General features: G+C 36.2%; 1 protein-coding gene across 3 annotated transcripts in view; it reads right to left on the bottom strand.

Annotated features, from left to right (window-relative positions):
* Positions 1–22,626, bottom strand: part of INTS9 (integrator complex subunit 9) — an 83,053-nt gene that overhangs the window by 49,625 nt on the left and 10,802 nt on the right. For 2 of the 3 annotated variants that reach the window (XM_081135856.1, XM_081135857.1), the window contains exon 2: positions 4,494–4,621. In XM_081135856.1, the coding sequence (XP_080991982.1) occupies positions 4,494–4,621 (128 nt within the window). Of the gene's footprint in view, positions 1–4,493; positions 4,622–19,137; positions 19,158–22,626 lie in introns of those variants that run through there. The other variant, XM_081135858.1, reaches the window with a different exon arrangement.

The following is a 22,626-nucleotide window of genomic DNA, read 5'->3' as shown; positions in this document are numbered from 1 at the left end:
ATCAGAAAATAATGAAAGAGGCATGATTACATTCATTCATCAAAAAATATTTATAAAACTTACTCTGAGCAAAGTATGCAATGTGCAAGAACATGACAGTAAATAAAATAATCCTTGAGTTTTAGTTTACACTAGTACAGGGAGATAGTAACCAGCAATTACAATAGAAGAAAATAAAAGCTACGACGGGTAAGTAGAAGGTGTTACGGGCTCAGGCAGGAAGGGCAATTCTGACAGTGTGCAGTGGTGTGGAGAGCAGGGAATAGGAGCTGCAAGGTAAAGGTGGAGGAGGTCTTTCCAGAAATGGGAAAGAGGGACCAGCCTCATTGCTGGTGGTGTTGTAGGAGAACAAGGTGTTCAGCTTTACTCATTCGTTAATGAATCTTTATTTATGTGTCAAGCCTGAATGTGCTGGTGATATGACCACAAGCAAAACATACCTGTCCTTCTGGAGGACAGACATATCAAGTATCACATCAACAGAGACAAGCTGCTAAAAATGATGAGGCAGTATAGTACAAGGCACCACATTTGCTAATGATGGTCTGGGCAACATCAAAAGACTTGCCTGGGTCTATGATGACTGAGGTGAGATTAGGACAGTAGAGTCCAGGAGAAACTGGGTCAAGGGGCAGGGTTTGGAGGGAACAGAGAAAGTAGGCAGCTACAAGGTTCAGTACTTGCCCCCCTCACCCCTTATTCTCACCAGACTCTGGCATGGACATCTTACATAAAAGATGGTTCAAATGAAATTTCAAGAAGAGTCCCATACACTACCTCCCTCTCATCCAACTAGAATGCCATCTCCATGTCCTTTCTGTATAGAAACTGGAGTCATAAATGATCTGAGAGATAAGCTCAGGCTAAATAGGCTAAAGGAGGGTGGGATGGAGGAGGGGAAGAAGAGCCTTCATGGTGAAGAAACAGTGTGTGACTTCCTGGGCATGAGATAAGATTTCTTTGAAACTGAAAGGAAACAAAGAGCAATATACTAGAGGGACAGGCATAAAGCTTAATACACCAAGATGTAACCTAACAGCAATGAAAGACCATTGTTTTAAGTAAGTGAGAGGTAAGATTAGATTTGTAATTCTAAAAGATGGTTCTGAAGAAAACTGACATCATGTTTCTTCTGATAGATAACATATACCATCATCTGTTTGGCATTCCTACCAAAAATAATCCCAATCTAATCATGAGAAACATCAGACAAACCCAAATTGAGAGATGCTATATACAATAATCTGCCTGTACTCCTAAAAATGATGGTCGTAACAGACTGACAGAAAGATGGCGAAACTCTCAGATTAAAGGAGACTAGAGACATGACAACTAAATGCAATGTGATCTGGAGTGGTTCCTGGGCCTGCTTTGCTATTTTTCTTTTTTGCTATAAAAGGCATTATAGTAAAATATGAATTGGTGTAACTTGGGAAGTATGAATAAGGTATAAAGCTTAGGTACTAGTATGATATCAATGTTTCCTGATTTTGATTACTGTACTGTGATTAGGTAGAGAATGTCCGTCTTAGAAAAGAGGCACTCGATTATGTAGGCGGTAAAGGAGCATCATGTCTGTATCTTTGAAATGGGTCAGAAAAATTACATGCATGCACATACAGAAAAAACAACAAAGCAAATGGGAAAGATGTTAACAACTGATAAGAAAAACTGGGATTTGTTTGTGTTATTGCAACTTTTCTGTAAATCTGAAGTGATTTCAGGGTAAAAAGTTACACAAAAAGATGACTTTAGATTCAGGCAGGAGCAGGATGAGAACTGAAGGAAGTGGTCTGGAGGCTTTAGCAGTAATGCCTGTAAAAGAGGATCATGACTACAGCAGCACTGAAGGGAAGTGATCCTAGAGCTCTTCAGAAGGTAGAAATGCCAAGGCTTACTGAAAGAGTTGATACGAGGAGCAAGGAAGAGGGCATATCTAAGTTAACTCCCAGTTTTCTGGATTTTATAACAGGATACCATTCACTAAGATAGGTACTCCCCAAACAGGTCTGGGAGTGTCTGCTCTCCTCTTCTGGACCAAGTCTAATAATGAACTCAATTTGAGGTACACCGAGTTCTGAAGAGCCTTCAAAGGCACATCAAGGAGAGAAACTTTGGATATATGAATATTTTGGCTATTTGAATCTGGAGCTCAGGAGAGAATTATTACCTAAAGATGCACATTTATAAGTTATTGTTTGGATGGTTATGGAAGCCCTGAGCATTTATTAAATTCCTTTGGTGGAGACTCTGATGGCCAAGCACTGGATATTAAAGAATTTTGATATGTGATGGCAGTTAGAGAAAGATGAATCTCCAAAACAGACAGAAGAGGAAGAGTCAGATATGTAAGAGGAAAAAGGAATGCATTACCATGGAGGAGAGTGCTGCTGAGCTGTCAAATAGGATGAACACTGACACAGGTGCATCAGAGCTAATGACATGGAACCATTTGTGACTTCAGGGAGAGGTGTTCTGGGGGCGGTTTGGGGAAAAGCACAGACTGGAGGAGTTAGGGATGCTGAAGGGAAAAGCAGAGTTGAGAGAAGGTGAAAAATTTTTTTTCTTAAATTTTATGTTAGAAGTGACTGAGTATAATTAAATGGGGAAAACTGAGTTAAGATGGAAGAGTTAAAGATAAAGGAAAGATTATAATTAATAGTGAGATGACTGAGAAGGTGAGAAGGGTTGGAATCCAGGGAAGAAAAAGGGATTCATTCCTATGACAAATATTTACTGAGAAGCTACTACATGCTAAGAACTGTTTTAGGCACAGAGGATACAGTGGAGAAATAAAATCCCTGCCCTTATGAAACTTACCTTGTAGCGGAGAAGACAATATATAAACCAAATATGTATATATAGTGCAATGATAAGCACTGTGAAGAAAAATGAAGTTGAGGTGAGGGGATAGGGAGAAACTGGGGATACTGTTTTAGCCGCGTATTTCTCGAAGGTTTCCGAACTGAGCAAAAGATACTTTTTGAAAGAAGCTATGTGGGCTGCCAATCACTCCACTAGAATAACCTGCCTCTGAGAGAAAACTAATGACAAGGGGTAGGCAGAAGTGGATGCTAACGCCGAGCCAGGGCTGTGAGGACACAAGCGTTAGGCAGAGAAGGAGAAACAGGAAAGGGAAAGCACGCGGCCAGGACTGTCTGCCCAGCTTAGGTTTTGAACACCGAGGTCATTTGTGACCCAACAGAGAATGCAGGCCCCCTTTTAGAAGCCTTTGCAGTACTTTGTATTTTATTTTTCTTAGTAATTATCAATGAGTATAGTTTTTTTTAAATGAAATCTTCAACTGTGTAATTCTTTCTCCCTTGACAGACTATAAGCTCCATGAGGAAAGGAAAGGTGTCTTGTTCATGTCTATATCCCCTTGTCTAGCACAGTGCAGAGTCTCAATAAACACCAAATAAATGAACGTTTTAGTCTTTGGGGGTAGGGGGAAAGACAATAATTTCAGGGTACTTTAATAAGAAATAAACTGTCATTTTTATTGAGAAATATATGTGAGGCAGTGCCTAAACCAATTATTAACATATATATATATTTTCTTCCTGTGGATGGTAAATGTGTTTCTAAGTGCAGGGTGTGACTATAACTGAATTTTAGGAGCTCTGCATAAAATGTAAGCTGGAATTATCTTTGACCTTGTCCCCATCACCTATTATAGCACTTAGCTTGGGGGGGGGGGGAATCAGTGGTTGATTTTTATTTTTTCTAGATGGTTCATAGGGTTATCATTATGAATAATCATTGCATACAGTGATGTCTTCAGGAGTGAATGAAATGCATCAGATGGTTTACTTAGCTTGCTACCTGCTTTTGAGCTCTTAAGTTTGCTTTAGATAGCTTTCTGATAGCTCTTGTATATGGTATCACTTTTTGCTACTGGGACCAATTTGCTTTTAAAAGTTACCAATTCTTTTATAAACTGCTGCTTCTAAAGAGCAAGCTTCCTAGACAAAGTCTTAGAATAAATAGTGCTGACTGTAGGCATGGGATAATCTATCTGCTTTAAGACATGGACTTTGGCTTTATATCTGATTCTAAGATATTTACAGCTGACTAGTATAAAAATAGTGCATAGCTACCTATCAAAAAGAACTGTCAGGCTCTGTGATGTCAAGTCCCTGCAAAGGCAGTTAAGTGATTCTAAAATTCAATTCTTGGGCTCATCAGTTGACCATTTATCAGCTCTTATATGAATTAGCAAGAAATATGAAATACACATGACCTCACTTGCACTGAGCAGTTGCAGGGACATTTTACAGAAGCTCAGAAGTTATAATAAAGAAGTCAATCAATAAATCAATACAACACTTTCCATCAACCCAGCCAAAAGGAAATTATTTTGATGAAGAATATATTTTTAAGGGAACAAAGTAAACTTAGGACAACACACAGGTACTGGTAACCTTTATATAAATGGGTACCATTTTTCAGCAAACTAAAGCTCATTTTGTCTCAGATGCATCAGCACGTACCTTTGAACAAGTGGCAAAGGAAGGAAATTGAGGGTGGAAGTCATGTCCAGTCCACAGTCCAACATAATGGTGGTTGATTTGAATTTGAGCACATTGCATGGTAAGGTTGGGTGCCCCGACAGGCAATACTGAAAAAAATTTAAACCACTTTTATCAATAATCAATTACCAAAAAAGCCTAAAAAGTACAGTAAATTAAGTAAAACTGATTTCTCTCAAAAGAACAGTGTGTAAATTCATGTAACTTTCTATGTGGCTTTCTCCCTTTTACAGCTCTGAACACCACTTCCTCTAGCAGTTCCAAATACTCAAAAGTCTCAGATCACAGCTTATTTTTTTATAGGGTACAAAGTTGTATCTCAAGCAAGCGCAGTTTGGGAGGGTCTATAATTATTTGAAATAGAAAGTTTCCAAACTATAATTACCTGGTCCACTCTCACATGACACTTCCAAATTCCCACAATCTCACTGTAACTAAGTACTGACTAAAGCTGCGGAAGCCAATTAAATTCTAAGCCAGATCTTCAAACTGTGCTACCAGTTTAGTTTTCTCCTCCTGTAAAGAAGTCAAGTGATTTTCCTCAAAGATGAATGGCTGGGAAGGGTTAACAAACAAGCATCAGTGAGAGGTGATGGCTCGGCCTAGTAAGAAAAATGACGCAAAAGGACAAGCAACTTCCCTGATGTGCAGATACTAAGCAGGAGAGAGGGATACCTGCTCCCAGCCAATCAAGAGTCTCTTGTCGGTGGCAGCAGACCTCAGAAGTCAAAGGCACACAAGCCACAGTGGAGTGTTTAAAGGAGAGTGATGAGGCAAGACAATACACTGACCTCAAACATTTCTCATGTCCTCCTCAGTGTAGTGGGGATGAAAGATATGCCACACTGAAAATTATTTATATGGGATGTGCCCTGTGTCACCTTTTGTAATTTGGTTGCTGCTCTGAAGGAAAAAAAGGAAAGAAGAGGGAAAAGACTTTTCCTCCACTTTTAAAGTCATCACGTACAGCAAAGCCAGGAAAATGGAGGGACCGATGTTCTTAATCCTTTGACAAGTACATTCTTCCTTTCTGATTTAAGTACAAGCCCAGGACGAGCCAGAGTAATGTGACATCAATGCCTGGCCCCACGTGGCCAGAGCAGCTCAGGCTGTCTTCCTAGGTATTTGTTGCTCTGCTGGTTCTGTCACAGAATAAAAGTCCTACTTTTCTCCAGAGGACATTACAGGGACTGATTTTTTAAAACTGCATGTTCTAAAAAGTATAAGACCAAGATCCAAAAAAATTGTATTTTGCAAGCTTTTTTATTCCCAGTTTATGTATGATGATTGTATTTCCCAAACCAAAAATTCGCAACTAATGGTCTGAAAGAGTACAAAGATACTTATAAGGAAAACAGTACAAATTATTTAAAATTGTAATTGTCCTTACAAAGTCCAGGGAGCATGATCTGGGCCATTATACTTTGCATAAGTTCATTCTTTTTCTGTATCAGAATTACAGAAAAATATTTCCCAACTAATCCCTACCCCTATCCTCCCTCCAGTTCCCCATTGCTAGCTTGGTCTTATCCCTATCTAAGAATTGTTAAAGATAAACTGTCGCAAAATGATCAAAAAGCATCATGTTAAACTTGTGCCAAATATGTCAAATGTTCTGATGGGAGCTTTCCTATATTTCTCCTTTAAAAAAAAACACCAGATATTCAGAAAAGCCTAAAAAGAAATAAAATGAAATGTATATAATGGTTATCTCTGGGTGGAAAGATACGGTATAATTTTCTTCTTTCCGTTTTCTGTATTTTCCAAATGTTTTACAATAAGCATTTACTACATTCATATAATTAGGAAAAAATATGATTAAAACAAAACTGGAAGTCTAGTCAGCAACAGTGAATGACCAAATTTTTCTTCATTTTTAACTCTAAATTATAAATAACTAGTTATGCAAGACGACAGAAGATCGACATGTAAAAGCTGCCGCTCAAAAGACTGGAGGCAAGAGAATTTAGCTGAAAGACTACATTTGCTCCTGTCACACAAGGATAAAGAAAGGTGAGGAGCAATTTACAAGGGCCATAACTGAATGGAAGATTTTTAGAGCATCTACTGAAGGAGTGCCAACCTTGATCGCACTAGTTCTGTATTTAAGAACGAGAAAATTGAGCTTTACAGAGTTGAGTGGATTGTCTGAGAGACGCCAAAGACACAGCAAAGTTCCCTGCCTCTAAAAATCCCACTCATCTTTCCCAAATTGCACTGCTCACTTTGTGGGTCAATGGAGTCTCCTAAGACATGGTGACTGTCCCAGGTTCACACAACCAGTAACTGAGGCACCTGCAAGATTCCCGAAGTTTGCCTGTCACCAGTGATGTTCTCTGCACATTTCTAATATGCTGCCTGCAATCACCATGAAATGGGTACACAGAAGTATTAACCAATCATATGATTTTAATTTTAAAATTAGAAAAAAATCTGCATTACAAAAAGTTTGAAAAATAGCAGAAAGAAAAATTGTACCCACAATCATTTTCCTATTCTCTGTCTTTTTTCATATTTGTAAAAGCTGTAATTTTAGTGCCTATACTGCTCTGCATGCTGCTTTTAAAATACATGACTGTTTTCTTTCTCTATGTTGCATATTTCATTTTTATTGGCTGCCTAAGTAAATATGCCATTGCTTGTTTAATCATTCCCTACTGCTGGACATTTAGGGTTGCTTCCATTCACTCTATTACAAAGATAGCTGTGGTGATCACTTTAACGCTTAAGGTTTTTTCCATACCGGACTATGTTTTTAGAGGATTCCCAGAAATGGCATTAACTAGGTCAAAAAATATGAGCATTTTATGACTCTTGAAATATGTGCCAAAATGCTTTCCAAAAAAGGCTGTACCTATTTACAATGTCATCAGTAATATATCAGAAGATCTGATTCACTGCTTATTCCCATCAGCATTATGGTCAAAACCACCTAGAATCTACACTAAAATGCAGCTATAATGTTAGTAGTAGCTGTATAGAAGCAATTAAATGGCCCTAAACAGGAAAGTCAACTACTTGAGAGGCAGTTTGGAGAAATGATTGAAAGCAGGGAGTTTGAAGACTGCCTGTGCTCAAATTCTGGTGGCGCTTGTTATTACCATGTGATTTTGGGAGAGTTAACTCCTCAAAGACACAGTTTCCTCATAGGTAACATGTATTAATTAATAGAAGCTACCCTCCTAAAGTTGTGAGGACTAAATGAATGAATACGGCACTCGACACAGAGCCTGTGCTATTAGTTTTTCTTTTTTTAAAAATATTTTGATTTATTTTTAGAAAGAGAGGAAGGGAAAGAGAGAAACATCAATGTGAGAGAGAAACATCGATCAGCTGCCTCCTGCACGCCCCTTACTGGGGACTGAGCCTGCAACTTGGGCATGTGCTCTGACTAAGAATCGAACCAGTGACCTTTCAGTGCACAGGATGACACCCAACCAACTGAGCCACACCGGCCAAGGCTCACTATTAGTTTCTATAGTTATAGAATCACTAAGGGGCTGAAGATGCCACCTAAATTTGGGGGGTAATAATTTACAGCATTTTAGAGAAGCAATTCTACTCTAGAGTGGCTTAGACAGGTAAACCAAATGAACAATTTTACAAATACTGTCGATTGCTAGTTTGTCCCCCAGGAAGATACAGTCACCACTGCGTTCAGAATGAATATTCTAGCCAACATAGGTTTTACAATTTTAATTTTTTTCGAGCTTAACAAGCACATTAGCAATGCTTTCATGTTAATTTTATTTCTACTTAAGAGAGTTAAAGTGAATCAGAGTTTTATATGATATAATAAATCTCACAGCCCCAATATGAAAGGCAACTACTTAAAATTTTTAAAAAATTCTCAGCCAAGGATATGTTTGTATTAATTTATTTTAGAGAGAGAGGAAGGGAGAAAAAAAACACATCAATGTGAGAGTGCGACATCGACTGGTTGCCATCCCCCTGTATGCACCCCAACCAGGGGATCAAACCAGCAACCTAGGTATATGCCCTGACCTGGAATCGAACCCACCACTTTTTTTTTTTTTTTGGTGTAGTCATACCTTTGAGTTTATTAAGCCACAATTACTGCATCCTCTGCAACCTTTTTTTTTTTTTTTTTTGGTGTACTGGATGATGCTCCAGCAACTACTTTTTAAATATTATTTTTATTGAATTTATTGGGGTGACACTGGATAATAAAATTGTATTAGGTTTCAGGTGTACAATTCTATAATACATCATCTGTATATTGTATTGTGTGTTCACCACCCCAAGTCAAGTCTCCTTTTATCACCATTTAGCCCCCTTTACTCTCTTCTACCTCCCCCTATTCCCCTGGTAATCACCATATAGATAATGTTGTCTATGTCTATGAGTTTGGGGTTTTTTTGTTCTTGTTTTTTTACTTAGGGAGGCAACTACTTTAGACTCTTATAGCTTTTTCTCCTAGTTACCTCTATATTTTTCAATAATATGGTTATACTGTTATTTCTTAAGTTTTAGCTATTACTATTTATTGATTTTTTTCTACTATGAAAACTATCCACAAGTTGATGACACTTTTGCTCTGTTTTGTAATCAAGATATGTACAAAAGGATTCCTATCATGTTTAAATAAAGGCACATGAAGGCAACTGCCAAATTCCTTGGACTAGATAAATTTCAAAGGAAAGAGAAGTTAGTGTAATTAACTTCTGAATGTATTGATCATTAATTACCATCAATTAAAGCACTGTGTATTGGTTTAATTCTATGGTTTTTTACTTAGTGCTATGTAAATAAAAGAAAGATGTGTCTTAAGAGCAATGTAAAGTCAATGAATTATTTTACACTATTTTTTTTTATAGTTAATAATTATTTACCAACATTTTAACCAATTTCTTTCCTCACCATACCTTCTTGTATCTCATTTCTTCCCTTTGGGTTCAACTCCTTTCTTCCTTTAGTATACCACCTTTAGTGATGGTGTTCAAAAGGTCACCTCTTAGACATTACTCTGGACATTTCTTAATTTTGACTTTACTCCTCAATGGTGATGGTGGTGGAATTATAGGGTAGCAAATTACCACAGAGCACTAAATATATTAATCCAACTGTCTTCTGGCATATATTACTGCTGATGAGAAATCTGCTGCCCGCCTAACTGCTGTTTCATTATAGGTTTCGATTAAAATCTTCTTTGCCATTAATGTCCTGATCTTTCATTAAAATGTACATAGGTATGACTTTCTTTTTTTCGGTTAATGCTTCTAACATATGAGGACTCCTCTTTCATTACTGTGAAAAAAAAAATCAGCCATTATCATTTTGAATATTGTCTCCCATTGTTTCTAGCTCCTATTAGTGGAATGCCTATATAATGTAAGTTGTAATGTTTCATTTTACATGACTAAATTACCCATCCATATTTTGCTGTTTAGCTCTGCATAGTGCATTCTGGATACTTTCCTCAGCTCTGTCTTAGAGTTTGCTAATTCTTTAGTGGTATCAAATCTGATGTTTAACTCACCTAATGAAATTTTCTTTTCAACAACTGTCTGCGTTTCTAGAAGCTCTCTTTTTTGGAAAAAGTAGCATTTTGCCTGGCCAGTGGGGCTCATTGATTAAGCACTGACCTGTGATCCAGGAGAATGAGGTTTGATTCCCGGTCAGGGCACATGTCTGGGTTTTGGGCTTGATCCCCAGCAGGGGGTGGGCAGGAGGCAGCTGATCAATGACCCTCTCTCATCACTGATGTTTCTACCTCTCTCTCTCCCTCTCCCTTCCTCTCTGAAATCAATAAAAACATGAAAAAAGAAAGTCCCTTTCATTGGTTTGATATCTTCACACATGTCTTAACCACTTTAAAATATTAATTTTAGACTCTCCATCAGACTGTACAATTGTCTCAAATTCTTGGGAGTCTTGTAACGTCTGCTGATTCTAACTCATAGTGAATTTCACTACTACTATTTTAAATTTTGAATGGTAATCACATCTTTGGTGGGGTTGTATCTGTGGGAATTCTATGCAGAATGAATTGGGGCAGGTCCTCAAAAAATACTACCATCTTGAAATCAATTTTTATGTTGATTTCTCAGGTTGAGTATCCACACTATATAGTGGTGCACAGAAAAAACTTTCAATACTCTCAAGGCACTGGTCCAAGCTCTTTGAAGAGATGATCTGCCTTATTGACCTGATGTGCAAGTGAATGATATTTTTTTAGTACTCCTTTCATTGAGTATATAGCCCTTGGAGTTTTCTGATTACTGATTTTAAAATATGCTTTTCTGAATATTACATCTATTTTTTTTTTAATCCTCATCCGGGGACATTTTTCCATTGATTTTTAGAGAGAGTGGAAGAGAGGGAGGAAGGGGAGAGACAGAGACAGAGAGAAACATCGATGTGAGAAAGACACATTGACTGGTTGCCTCCTGCATGCACCCTGACCGGGGCTGGGGACTGAGGCTACACTGAGGTATGTGCCCCTGGGAATCAAATTCGAGATCCTTTGGTGGCCAGGCTGATGCTCTGCCCACTGAGCAAAACCCACCAAGGCACATGTACTACTAAGAAGACGCACATTATGACCTCAGCTTTCAGCAAATCTGATACTGAAAAAAGCTGCTACGAAGATAAAATAACAACCAGCAAACAACCTCACAGAAATCTTCTAAAGCAATATGAATTACTGTAAACTTCATTTAAAAAACACACACAAGAATTTGGCAAATTAGAACATTTTTTAAACATGACAAATTGAATTTTAGTAAATTGGCTGTGGGGAAGAAGTCTGTCTTTTGCAAAAAAAACTATGGACTAAAACATTGTGTGTTCCCCTTTTCCCTAGTTTTGGTTAAAAATAGTTTAATATAGCCCTAGCTGGTTTGGCTCAGTGGCTAGAACGTTGGCCTGTGGACTGAAGGGTCTTGGGTTCGATTCCAGCTAAGGGCATATACCTCAGTTGCAGGCTCCATCCCCGGCCCCAGCTGGGGCACTTGTGGGAGGCAACCAATAGATGTCTCTCTCTCACATCGATGTTTTTCTCTTTCTTCTTCCCTCCCCCCCACTCTCTCTGAAAAGCAGTGAAAAAAATATCCTCAGGTGAGGATTAAAAAAAAAAATTAATATATTTAGTTATTATGATGTTAATAAAATGTCAGGCACCCTGCAAGAACTTTGCATTTAGTTCCTTTAATCTGTCCAAGAATGCAGGGAGATCGTAATAATTTTCCCATCACAGATGAAGAAAATAAGGCACAGAGATTATGACATTGCACACGGTACAAAGCTGTAAGGGTGTGCCAAGACTTAAACTCAGGACTGTGAGATCCAGAGTATACACTTAACCACCACACCATGCCATGCTACACTGAAAGTAATTGTCAGAGACCCCAAAAAGACCTGCAGAGATTATGTCCTCCAAAAGGCTATCCTTTAAGTTGGTAAAAAATGTAGATTGAATTTATAGCCTTGTGAACAATGAAAATTTGTTATATGACTAACATAAGATAAAGCAAAGGTCTCCAGTAGGTTAAATCATTAAATCGGTCTGCAATCCATCACAAGCAGAAATTTTCATGAGTTGGGTTTTTCCTTCCATTGAAAAAAAGGTGATAGGATTCTCTCACTACAAAGTAGTTTTACTGCTGAAACTGCCTTTAAATATCTATAATGTAACCTATAACCTTTAGGTTGAATTAATGCCAAAAACTCTTTAATCTTGTTTGGGAGAACTGCACAGCATTATAAGGGAGCTGTTTTTTTATAGGCAATAGTGTTAATGAAGCAAGTTGTACATGACATCACCAATTTCCCCCTTTCCAACTCATATATCCACTGTGGAGATCTATGAGCAGAGAAGTGAAGATCAGTTTGCTTTTCTCTCTGGCAGTGAAAAAAAGAAGTGAGTGAGGTTGTTCCTGATTCAAATACAACATTAAAAAAACACACAAAAACCTTTAGCAAAATAATTTTTGTGTAATGGTTTTGCCTCCTGGTACAACATTTAAAAACCTATTAATATAATAAAACATAAATGAACATGGGGAAAACAAATTTAATAGAGACAGAAAAATGTATTTGAAAAAATCCAACACCGATTCAAGGCAAAAACTCTTAATAAACTATAAATGGAAGGGTATTTTCTTTAATCTGATAAAGGGTTCCTAACCAAATCCTACATCATAGTTAATGATAAAGCATAAGAAACAGTTCCTTTCAAGTCAAGAACAAAACAATAATACCCACTAGGGCTGAAAATGCTATATAATGTGGTAAGAAAAATAAAATGATTAGAAATACAGAAATAAAACTGTCATTATTCATAGATGAAAATATTAGAAGACATTCTGAAATGTCTATTTCAGATTACACACTATTACAATTAATTAGACAGTTCATCATCAAGGTTGTTGGACACAAGAATCAATGTACCAAAATTAACTGAGTTCTTATATGCCAGCAATAAACAATTAGTAAATGCAATAAGTATTAGAATACCATTTATATGGCAAAAAATTAAATGTATCATAAAAGTAAAAAAAGAAGTGTAAAATCTTTTTTTTTTTTTTAAAAGATATCTTTATTGATTTCAGAGAGAGGAAAGGAGAGGGGGAGAGAGAGATAGAAACATCAATGATGAGAGTCACTGATCGGCTGCCTCCTGCATGCCCCCGACTCAAGCCCACAACCCAGGCATGTGCCCCGATCGCCTGGATCCTAGGTCAACGCTCAACCGCTGAGCCACACCCGGCCGGGCAAAGTGCAAAATATTTACCAAAAAAATTATAAAAGTCTACTTAAAGATAATGTTAACTGGACAGAACATAAACTGCTGCAAAAAACAGCAGTTTTCACTAATCTACTTTTTTATAGAGTTTAAGAATCATATGGAAGAGTCAAGAGCTAAGATTAGAAAATTAAAAAACAATTATTAGAGAGTATGTAAATTTTCTGATATTACAACTTAGTATAATGTAATTAATAGTAGGGTGTTGCACTGAGACAGCTAATGGAACAATTAACTAGGGATAAGCAGTTCAGAAAAGAGGCACACACATATCTAGGACCTTGACATAGGATAAAAGTAGCATTACCAACCTATGGTGCTGGAAAAGTTTGTAACTCATTTGAAAAAAAATTACTTGAGAAATATAAAGGAGGAAACAAGAGTGGTCAATAAATGAAGATATGAAAAGATGCTTGATATCAATAGAATCAGGGAAATGCAAAACAGGACAATAATGAGCAAGCCTCAGGTTGGCTAAAAATAAACAGACTTTAATACTAAGTACTGGCAAGAATGTAACAGAGCATAAACTGGTAGAACCACTCTGGAGAACAATCTGGAAATACCTAATAATGCTCAAATATACATACCTTAACATATACTAAACGAATAAAAACATACATGGGTATGACACACAGCAACTTGAGGAAAGTTGTAACCTCTGTCAAGGGAGTTTTGAAAAACGGAGGTTGTTTATAACATGTTTTAAGGGGTGGGTGGGAGGAAGGAGATCTGATTTCTCCCCCTCACCTTTCAAAACAGGCAAACTATTAACATCTATCTAATATTAGTAATGAGTACAGGGTGTCTTTTCTGTACTGTGATTAGATACTTACGCAGACATCAGAATTATGTAACTATACCTTTCTGACTATTGTGAAAATTTGTAGTGCTATTTTCCTTATGACAAAGGTCTCATGGTGCAAAAATGAAATCTAAGACATCATAATGGATAAATATTTTAGTATTAGTATAACATTTGCTAGGTGTATTTGTTAATTTTCAAGGAACTGTGCTAGTAGTGATAATGGTCCATAATTTTCATTTTGATATCTCACTCATCCTGATGCAAAGTGAGCAAACTTAAAACTTCTGACATGGCCATGAAATGGAATAAAGTGCAAATGCTACCTCATGAGAAGGATGATTCAACAAGATATGGTCTTGGGGGGAAAAAGAAACAAAGGTAACTCCTAGATTTTTAAATTATTGAGGTTATGTTGGTACTTTTAATGAACTTCTTGATGCTTTCTAATCTTAAAAATTTGGCAAAATACTTCTCTAACAAGACACAGGGAAGCTTTATAATTTAATGGTAAATTTTTCAAATGATATAAATAATTATCTAATTACCAGAAATGTCATATTAATATGATAGCTATATTTAAATATACATATTCATAAAAATACACATCAATGCTGACACTTGAAAAGGAATTCTAAAAATAAAAGTGGACTTTAGGTTAGAGAGGAATAGGAATTGGAAATTTCATTATATGAATTACCTTCACTAACAATAAGAATTATTGACCAATATTTCCTTATCTAATATTTAATTAGCTCATTCCCAACAAGTGAATAAAATAAATATTGTTGATACCAATTCGACTTTCAAGGCCCAAGATCACAGTGTTAATAACAGGCTGAATTTGCACTCAAATCAGCACACGTTCTAAATGCTTTCTCTTAAGTCATTCCACTAATAGGAGTAAGAACAACTATGACAGTGCACTATTAAGAATCACAGGTTTATTATGGATAGGAGAGTTGGGTAGGACAAAAAAAATCAAAGAATCTTAGAAATAAGAGTGACTATAGTTTTTTCTAGTCATCTTTTCTAACTGCTCCCTCAATATTGTTTCCCTATTGTAGCACTATCAAACTCTTGCTAGATTACTTCTAAGGCAGACAGCTTGGAAAAGACTGATAAGGAAGAGCATTTGATTAGTCCATTCAGACTACTGACAGTCATTTCCATGTCCTTGAGAAGCTGTACACTAGCGTTTTCTGACGTTTTTAAAGTGTGGTATTTCCTAATGGTAACATCCACTGCTTTTTAAAAAAAATTTAGTTTCTCCCCTCATGGTCTACTTTATGCTCATCAGACTCTTAGCTTCCATAAAAATCAAACTATTAGGGTTGAAGAGGCTTTGAATTAAAAATAAAACTAAAAGTAAAAGCTAAAACAATAAAACTCTTGGAAAAGCACTGTTCAACAGAAATACAATACATGCCACACACAATTTTAAATTTTCTAGTAGCTAAATTAAAAAAGCAAAAGGAATAGGTTTAAATTAATTTTAGTAATATATCTAACCCACTAAACCTAAACTATAATTTCAACATATAATCAAGATAAAATATTAACACATTTTTATATCACTTGTTTGTACTAAGTCTTCAAAATCTGATATGAACCTTATATTTGCAGCGTATTTCAATTTGGATGCTAAATTTTCATTTGAAATATTTGATATGCCTTTAGATTTCATAGAATTTACAGTTGAAAAAAGTAGATCCACATACCCCAGTTCTTATTAACATACTTAAAATATTTTCAATAACTGAAAACTGCCTATCAACTTTTAATTTAAAAATAAATTAGTTAAAATAAAATACAATTTAAAATTCAGTTCCTTAGTCATACTAGTAACATTGCGAGTGTTTAATAGCCACATGCAACTCATGGATACTATATCAGAAAGGGCAACTCTAGAAAAACAGGAAAATCTCTGTGCCTTGGGTTAGGCAAAAATTTCTAAGATTAGACACTAAACACAAGAACCATAAAATAAAATCTATAAATCTGACTTACCAAAATTTAAAACTTTTGTTTTTCAAAAGACCCTCTTAAGAGAATGAAAGATAACTCACACATTAGGAGAAAATATCTGCAAAACACGTCTGATAAAGAACTTGAATATGGAAAATAAAAAGAATTCTTACAACCCAAGAACAATGAAATAAAAATGGGCAAAATGTTTGAATAGGCATTCACTGAAAAAGACATATGGATGGGCAAATTAAAAGAAGCTAAACATAAGTCATGGGGGAAATAAAAATTAAAACCACAATAAGATACCACTACACTCTTACTAGAAGGATCAGAACTAAAGATTGACAAGTTGGAAATCTCATACACTACTAGAGATTCATCCTTGTTTCTGCAAATATCATTCCTTTTTATTACTAAGAAATATTCCATTGTATAGATGTACCACAATTTGCTTATCCATTCACAAGCTGATGGACATTTGGATTATCATTTTCAGTTTTTGATGATTAGGAATAAAGCTGCTATAAAAATTCACATGCAGGTTTTTGTAGGGGCATATGATTTCATTTTCCTTGGGTAAATACTTAAAGAGTGGGATTGCTGGATTATGTATGTTTAACTTTATAAGAAACTCCCAAACTATTTCCCAAAGTAGACAATTATTTTTAGCTTAAATAAACCAGTCAGATTTTGTTGCTGGGCTGTGCACTACAGCATCCAACATCTCTTTTAATCTAGGCATAAAGTATTAGTTCTAACTGTGCCTCCAAGTTGGTATTAGTCCAAAGGAATCCCCAAATTCTTTGGGCCTCAAATTCCTTCATCTGACAAATGAGAAGACTAGAATATTTCTAAGCTCTCTTTTAACACAAAACGTTGTTTCTCACTATTCCACTATTTCACTGGGTCAACCAAAACTCCTTGGTCTTTTATATAATCTGCCAACAAGACATGTCTGTGCCACTGTATTCTTTTACAACTAACTTTTTGAAAGTATAAGAAATTATACAATTTATAAGCTAGAAGGAATTCCAAGGTCATCCAGTCCAAATATCTCTCTTAATGAAGAATCTAGCTCTTCCAGGGCTTGTGAAATTTCCTCTACACCAACACACCTGAGTATGTACATTCACTGCCATCAATAAGTGTAGCTCACTAGGAGACACTCCATGCCTAAACAGGGTGTATAAGATTCTTAGTGTGCCAGGGAAAGAGGGGAGCACATGCTACTGAGACTCCCTGCCTTATTCCACACCATCCTGAATTAAACTGCTTTGACTGAGTCAAATTTGCCTAATTTAGAACTATTATCCCTGTTAAGAACTTTGGGCCAGGCCCTGAAACACTCAGAGACTTCTATAAATACATTTCAATTTTATTTGGTAATCTTTCACTTTCTTCCACTTTATATCTTCATTCTATCTTGTAGGAGGGCTGTTAAATGTGTCAATCATACTCACTGTCAAACTGACTACACAGCTTGATAAAAAAGAGGGATAATTTTCCACTTGAGCAGAAAATCTGTAGCATGCATGTGAACCCAGAGAAAAGAAGTCACTTTCTGGTTGGAGAGTAGCTAAATATCACGCACCCACAGCTGGGTAACTGACTCTATGGTTGCTCCCTCCTGCTTATCCTGTCCTCTGACTTGGCTTTTCATAAAAATGAGTAAACAAGCAGAAAGTGGTCATAAAAAGTGTCCCCTCCCCAGCCCCAGAGAAGCTCAGAAAGTGTGGGAATGTTGACAGTAAACATTAAGAACTAGAGAGGGAAAATAGGCAAGGGCTGACTTGGGAACAAAAGTTGTTGGCTGTATGGCACCGGAACTTTCAAAATGCTAAAAAGTAATCATAGTTGACTTAAAAAGTTCACAGAGCTATGTATATGACATAAAAATATTTTTTAAAAACTGACTTGAGCCCAGCCGGGTGTGGCTCAGCAGTTGAGCATCGACCTAGGATCCAGGAGATTATGGTTCCCGGTCAGGGCACATACCTGGGTTGCGGGCTCGATCCCCGGTCAGGGACGTGCAGGAGGCAGCCGGTCTATGACGACTCTCTCATCACTGATGTTTCTCTCTCTCTCTCCCCCCCCCCCACTTCCTCTCTCTGAAATCAATAAAGATATATTTTAAAAAAACAACAACAAAAACCCCAAACCCTCCAAAAATTGACTTGAAGCACATATATACCAAACTGGTAAAAGTGGTTACTGTTGGGGAGAGGGTGGTTGATCATATTGGCATCTTCACTTTTTACTTTCAATACTCTGTACTCACGAAAAAACATTACCAGATTTATTTTTTAAAGCAGAATTTCCATTTTTTGAATAAAGAGTAATTACCGTAGAAGGCTTCTATTGGCAAAACATTTTAAAAGAGGTTGAGAGGAAAGAGGTAATGGTATCTGGAGGAAAGGTAATGAAGTGGGAGGTAGAAGAAAAGGGTAGAAATAGCTAAGAATAATAAATTAATAAGTACTACTCTAACCTAACCTTTCATAGAAACTATGTATACAGTTATGGTCCAGAGCAAAAGCTGTACCCACCCCCCACCCCCCCAAAAAAACTAAATTAAAAGTCATATATGATTGACCTATGCACTGTTTTTCGCTTTTGTTCTATAGCGTTTGTTTTACTTGTGATTGGTTTTCAGGTGTTTAATGACCCAATTATTTCCTATAAGAACAAATTCTCTAAGGCTGATAAAAGTGCTAGTAAAAAGCAACATATGATTATGATGGATAAAGGTAAAGATCATTTTAAAAAGAGAAAGGTATGGAAATGATAAGTATAATATTGGGATGGATTATACAACAGTAAAGGCAATTTACAAACAACGATATTGAAAATTTGCAGCAATGACAATGATCAAGAAAGTAGAAAAAAGATTAACAAACTGCTATAAAGCTTGTAAATGGCTAAGAACAGGCTAAGAGTACGTTGAGTTAAAGGAGCCAGACACAAGTACATACATGGGTTAATAACTCGATAAAAATTCATCAAACTGCACACTTGAAATTTATGTTAGTTTTACTGTATGGAAATTATATACATATACAAACCTTGAGGATGGTATCACCTGTTCTAGTGATTTATTTATATTCAACCTGTTGATGTGACAGAATATCCTATGTATTTTATCAGTTCTGCAGAAATGGGACCGTCCCCAACTCTTTTTAATAAAGATGAAAGTCGAGAAATTCATTGAGTGTCTCTGTTCTCTCTTTTTCTATGTGGGCACTCTTCTTTTTTGTTTTGTTTTGTTTTTTTTTAAATTAAATTTATTGGGGTGACAATGGTTAATATGAACATATAGGTTTCAGGTGTGGGTTTCTATGTTACAAGATCTGTATACTGCTCTGTGTACCAACTACTCAAAGTCGTATCTTCTCCAGTCACCATATATTAGGAACCCCTTCACCCCCACCCCCAGGCACTCTTCTTACATGGTATCCATCAACTGGTCACATTGATTCTCCAGATCCCTTTCACATTCTGATGTATTTATGAATTCTGTAACTACTTATGAGGTCCTCATAAAGTGCCTAGAAAAATCTTGTTCTAAGTAGGTAATCTGACTTTGCATTTGCTTTGATGCATTTGCTAAGCTTGCTGATGGTTCTTGTTTTTATTATATTTTACTTCTTGAAAATACTTTCTGTAACTGCAATGAATTGTACTTTTTGATTTCCTAACTCCTTTGTCCGATTCCAAAGGGATGAATTTAAAGGCTCCAGGTGTTTAAAAATTCTTACTTTAAACTCCTAAACTTTCTGTTACTGTCCAAATCACTAAGTCTCATATTTAAAATCCACCACTGTGGCTTCAGTATACCCTTCTAACTTCTAATACATTCAGCAAGTCTGCCCCTGGTTCCAACTGTAGTGATCTAGTGCTCCAATCATATGTACAAATCTTTCACATGCTAATAACACGTATTAAATGAAGATGTTAATATTCTGAAGTAATGAATTAGGAGGATATGAGGGGGAAAAAATGTGCCCATTTTTGTACACACTGCTACAGAGCACGATAAAGCCAAAAATACATAAAGTGCATATGCATATCATTGGGGAAATAGAACAACTTATTCCAATTCCAAATTTTTTTAAACCACTTTATTAAGGTTAACGTAAAAGTGCAATGAAATACATTTAGTGTACGTAACTTAATGAGTTTGGGGATAAGTATACAGCCATGAAACCATCACCACCATCAAGGCTCTCTATAAACATATCCATCACCTCTCAGTTTCCTTTCCCTTCCTTTATTATCACTCTGTGTGTGTGTGTGTGTGTGTGTGTGTGTGTGTCAAGAACACTCAACATAATCCAAATGCTTTTTTTTGTTTTGTTAATCCTCACCCAAAGATATTTTTTCCATTGATTTTTTTAGAGAGAGTGGAAGGAAGGGAGGGGGAGAAAGAGAGAAACATCGATGTGAGACACACATCCATTGGTTACCTCCCACACCTGCGCTGACTGGGCTGTGGGTTGAACCTGCAACCCCCGTACATGCTTCAGACTGGGAATTGAACCCTCTCGGGCTGTTGCTCCAACCACTGAGCAACACTGGCCAGGGCCAAAAGCTTTTTAACTTAACTGTTCCTTCTACCCACAGTAAAATACAATGGTCCTCAGACTTATTTGTCAGCCAAGGTACCAGCTCAAATTTTACTTCTCTAGGAAGCTCTGATTCTCTGGTTGAAATTCATCTTTCATAATTCTAATCTTACACACATACCTTACTATTGCCTTTATCACAGTCTACCACTAAAACTATATATACTTAGTCACATACATAAATAATATACATAGTACATTGTGTCTGGTTTGTTATATAGTGAGTTACTGACAGGTAGGATCTATGTGTTTTTTTATCTTTTGTATGCCCCACAGCATCAGGGAGGTTTTGTACAGGATAGGTATTTAATAACATTTGTTAGATTTTTGTTATTCTTTCTCTTATCTGTTAGTTTTAACTATCACATAGTCGTTCATCAACAGTTTCTTTCTATTGGATCAACATAGCTTGAATCAAATATAGCTTAAAATAAACAAGCTACTGTCTAGGGTTCTGAAACCCTTTTTGTTTCTATAGAGATTATTTTTGGTGTGGTAATTATGTTTATTTTAACAGTCTGTTTTGTTTACATTTCTTGCCTTTATCAGGCCTGTCTCTTAAGTACAGAGAGGGAAACTATTTCTGGCTGTTCTGTTTTCCAAGGAAACCTTGCAATTTTCTTTTAAGGTCACAGAAGTCTTTTACTTCAATGAGTATGCTATGCACCATCTAAGACTTTAGGTTATAAAAACCATTGTTTTCTGAAAAGTCTGGAAAAAGCTTGCAAGATATAATTAACTGCCTAGAATAAACAATACAACATAAATAGATCTTCCCTAAAAAATAACTTACTGTTGGGCTATGTGAAAGAATCTCACTTTATTAGTGACTTAAAAATTCTGCATCAAGAAAGCAGCTACAGTGGGTAAATTAAAATATACAAAAATTTCAAGCCAAAAGTCAATACAGCAGTGACATGTTGAGTTCAAGCAGCATGTCCACTCATGTCAGAAATAGAACAGAGATGCCTACCACCACTACTCCTAGTCCAAACTATTTTGGAAGTATAAGCCAATGCAATCACACCACAGGGGATAAAAATGAGGTGTAAAAATATTATCTGCGAAGTTAAACACATGGAAAAACCTGACAGAATTAACTGGAAAAACTACTGAAAATTAAAATAAAACTCAACAAGGGGCTGTATAGAGAATAAAAAAACGAAATACCTGCCCTGGACCATGTGGCTCAGTTGGTTGGAGCATTGTCCTGTACACTGAAAGGTCACAGGTTTGATTCCAGTCAGGGCACATACCCAGGTTTTGGGTTCGATCCCCAGTTTGGGAGCGTGCAGGAGGCAACTGATCAATGTCTCACTCTCACATTGATGTTTCTCTCTCTCTCAAAACAAATAAAAGCATGTCTTCAGATGAGGATTAAAAAAATAAAAAGAAATACCCTTCCTATATATAAAATAGGTAGGAAAAGATTCCAATTACAGTGCCAATAAAAAAAGGTAAAGATTTATTTAGTTTATTTTTATTGACTTTATCAGGGTGACACTGGTTAATAAAATTACATAGGTTTCAGGTATACAATTCTACCATACATCATCTGTATATTGTGTAGTGTGTTTATCACCCCAATAAAGATGTTTTTTAAAAAGTTTAAATAAAGGAAAAGACATTTCTTGTTCTAAGATAGACTCAATGATATGTTGAAAGAAATAAGCTTATTCTCTCTTTGTATTTTGTAAATTTAACCTGATTACAATAAAAATATGAAAAGGATTTTACTGAGAACTAATAATTCTAAATTTTATATGAAACATAAATGTTTCAGAACAGTCTAGAAAATTCTGAAGTGAAGAGCAATAAGTGGGAACAAGTGCTACAAGATATTAGAATATACTCTAAAGGTACCTAAAACAGCTTAGTGCTGTAATATTAATATATCAAATGGCATAGAAGAAAGTTGGGAAGGAAAAA

The sequence above is a fragment of the Miniopterus schreibersii genome (assembly GCF_964146895.1).
Source record: "Miniopterus schreibersii genome assembly, chromosome: 4".
NCBI lineage: Eukaryota > Metazoa > Chordata > Mammalia > Chiroptera > Miniopteridae > Miniopterus > Miniopterus schreibersii.
This window is presented reverse-complemented; position numbering and strand designations above follow the sequence as displayed.